Source organism: Colobus angolensis, unplaced genomic scaffold (genome assembly GCF_000951035.1).
Source record: "Colobus angolensis palliatus isolate OR3802 unplaced genomic scaffold, Cang.pa_1.0 Scaffold169, whole genome shotgun sequence".
Classification (NCBI taxonomy): domain Eukaryota; kingdom Metazoa; phylum Chordata; class Mammalia; order Primates; family Cercopithecidae; genus Colobus; species Colobus angolensis.
The window spans coordinates 1471836-1474855 of record NW_012114810.1 but is presented as its reverse complement, the minus strand read 5'-3'; the positions used below and the strand labels follow the sequence as shown (position 1 = coordinate 1474855).

Sequence of the window (3020 nt, the reverse complement as noted above, 5' to 3'; positions counted from 1 at the left end):
CAAAAAAAAAAAAAAAAGAAAGAAAGTGTGGCTTAGCCAAGTGCAGTGGCTCATGCCTGTAATCCCAGCAATTTGGGGGGCCAAGGAAGGAGGATTGCTTGAGCCCAGGAGTTCAAGACCAGCCTGGGCAACATAGTGAGACCCTGTTTCTATTTTAAAATGTGGCTTACAGTTGTAGGTTTGTAATCCAAAGGGAGGGCATTGCAGTGGTTCTCACCTGATGTCTTTTTCATTATGCGGCACCATCTGTCAAACATTAAGGATACAGCTGGAAGCGTGATGAGACTGAGGAGCATTTAAAATAGTTATTGGTGTGGGATATCGAGCAGTATTGAAGGACCTGCTGAAGGCTAGGACCATGAATGAATTTATGGTGGTTGCAGTCTGTGCTGTTATTTTTCTCCAGTAGCACTCAGCAGTCCAGATCAGGGCAAGGGAATTATTGACAGGAGAGTGACTGAAGTGATTGAAATAATACAGTGAGCAACCTAAGCATGATTTAAAAAGGAAAATGTGGCCTGGCACAATGGCTCACACCTCTAATCCCAGCACTTTGGGAGGCCAAGGCGGACGGATCATGGGGTAAGGAGTTCGAGACCAGCCTGGCCAACATGGTGAAACCCCATCTCTACTACACATACAAAAAATTAGCCAGGCCTGGTGGTGCGCACCTGTTGTCCTGGCTACTCGGGGGGCTGAGAATCACTGAGGAGAATCACTTGAACCCGGGAGGCGGAGGTTGCAGTGAGTGGAGATTGCGTCACTGCACTCCAGCCTGGGCAAGAGAGTGAGACTCGAAAAAAAATAAAAGTAAAGTGACAAGGAAAAGAAGGTTGTTAGAGATGAGGTGATAAATTGTGGCCATGCAGTGTTGAAGGGGCTACCCATGAGCACTTCGAAGTCACCAGGGTGACCCTAAGATGATAGGAATTGGGGTAGAGACGAAGAGTGGAAACCACTGCCAAAGTCTTCAGTGAGGGAGGGAGTGACCATGACTAGGAAGGACAGAAGTTAATCTAGACTCTTGGCACAGGTTTCAAAAGAGAAGGGAGTTTGCTTGTAGGCAGAAAAGTAGTGATCTGAAAGCTACAGGGTGGGACCCAGTAGGACATTGGTATATCCTGTAGGGATGAAGAGAATGAGCAACCTCCACCAGAGGGCTGCAGAGAGGAGTGGTGGCCTCAGTGAATGACCAGGTTTCTGATAAGGCAAATCATGGAAGGAATGCTGAGTGAGGAGCTCGAGGATACAGATGAGTTGGCAGATTACAGAGCATGAGTTCCAGAGGGTGTAGGCAAGTGTTTGAAAGTAGAGGGGTTGGGCCGGGTGTGGTGGCTCACGCCTGTAATCCCAGCACTTTGGAAGGCTGAGGCAGGCGGATCACAAGGTCAAGAGATTGAGACCATCCTGGCTAACACGGTGAAACTCCGTCTCTACTAAAAATACAAAAAATTAGCCGGGCATGGTGGCAGGCGCCTGTAGTCCTAGCTACTCGGGAGGTTGAGGCAGGAGAATGGCGTGAACCCGGGAGGCGGAGCTTGCAGTGAGCCAAGATCGTGCCACTGCACTCCACCCTGTGCGACAGAGCAATACTCTGTCTCAAAAATAATAATAATAAATAAATAATAAAATAAAATAGGTGGACGTAAATTCAAAGATTTCTTCTTATCTCACTCTCTTTCAGGTCGTAAGTCCATGCGTCAGTCTACAGCTGAGCATACACGACAAACGTTCCTTCGGGTACAGGAGAGGCAGGGCCAGTCAAGACGGCGAAAGGGGCCCCACTGTGAGCGGCCACTAACCCAGGAGGAGCTGCTCCGGGAGGCCAAGATCACAGAAGAGCTTAATTTACGTTCACTGGGTCAGTCTGTGGTTTCAGAAGAAGTGGGTATAGGGGCTGAGGGGCATGAGAAAAACCATGAGACCTGGAGAACCAAAGAATTGGAGAGATGGAAATTTGGGATGAGAGAATCAGAAGGAAGAAATGGCAGAGAGTAGATGATTAGGTGCAAAGGTCTAGGCAGTTATGAGCACTCTGAAGAACAAGCTAAGGTACTTTGGTGTAAAATAAGAGTTGTATAGAATTGAGGTCAAATCCTGGTTCTGCTATTCACTTGCTTTAAGACTGTAGGTAAATTACTTTACTTATTCACATTTTGCTTTTCTTGTTTATAAAATAGGGTGTACACCTAATGACTCAGGGAATTTAGGCAGGAGGATCCCTTAAGGTCAGGAGTTCACAACCAGCCTAGACAACATAGTGAGACCCCATCTCTTTAAAAAAAAGCAGGGGGTGATAATGTTGACTTTAATGATAATCATGAGAATGTAAAGTCAGCAGATTAGACCTGCATGAGATAAATTGCTTTAAAAATCTCTTTATTTTATGGTATTGCTTTAAAAATCTCTTCAGTTTGGGCCAAGCGTGGTGGCTCATACCTGTAATCCCAGCACTTTGGGAGGCCAAGATGGGTGGATCACCTGCAGTTGGGAGTTCCAGACCAGCCTGGCCAACATGGTGAAACCCTGTCTCTACTAAAAATACAAAAATTAGCTGGGCGTGGTGGCACATGTCTGTAATCCCAGGTACTTGGGAGGCTGAGGCAGGAGAATCATTTGAACCTGGGAGGTGGATGGAAGTTGCAGTGAGCTGAGATCATACCCTTGCACTCCCTCTAGGGCTACAGAGCGATACTCCGTCTCAAAAAAAAAAAAAACCTCGGCCGGGCGCGGTGGCTCACGCCTGTAATCCTAGCACTTTGGGAGGCCGAGGCGGGCAGATCACGAGGTCAGAAGATCGAGACTATCCTGGCTAACATGGTGAAACTCCCGTCTCTACTAAAAATACAAAAAAATTAGCCGGGCACGGTGGCGGGCGCCTGTAGTCCCAGCTACTCGGGAGGCTGAGGCAGGAGAATGGTGAGAACCTGCGAGGCGGAGCTTGCAGTGAGCCGAGATCGTGCCACTGCACTCCAGCCTGGGTGACAGAGCGAGACTCTTGTCTCAAAAAAAAAAAAAAA

General features: G+C 47.7%; 1 protein-coding gene across 5 annotated transcripts in view; it reads left to right on the top strand.

The window, feature by feature from the left end:
- The window catches only part of VPS72 (vacuolar protein sorting 72 homolog (S. cerevisiae)), a 32544-nt gene that overhangs the window by 18982 nt on the left and 10542 nt on the right, over positions 1–3020 (top strand). For all 5 annotated transcript variants that reach the window (XM_011937850.1, XM_011937849.1, XM_011937847.1 and 2 more), the window contains exon 4: positions 1685–1861. In XM_011937850.1, the coding sequence (XP_011793240.1) occupies positions 1685–1861 (177 nt within the window). The remainder of the gene's footprint in view (positions 1–1684; positions 1862–3020) is intronic.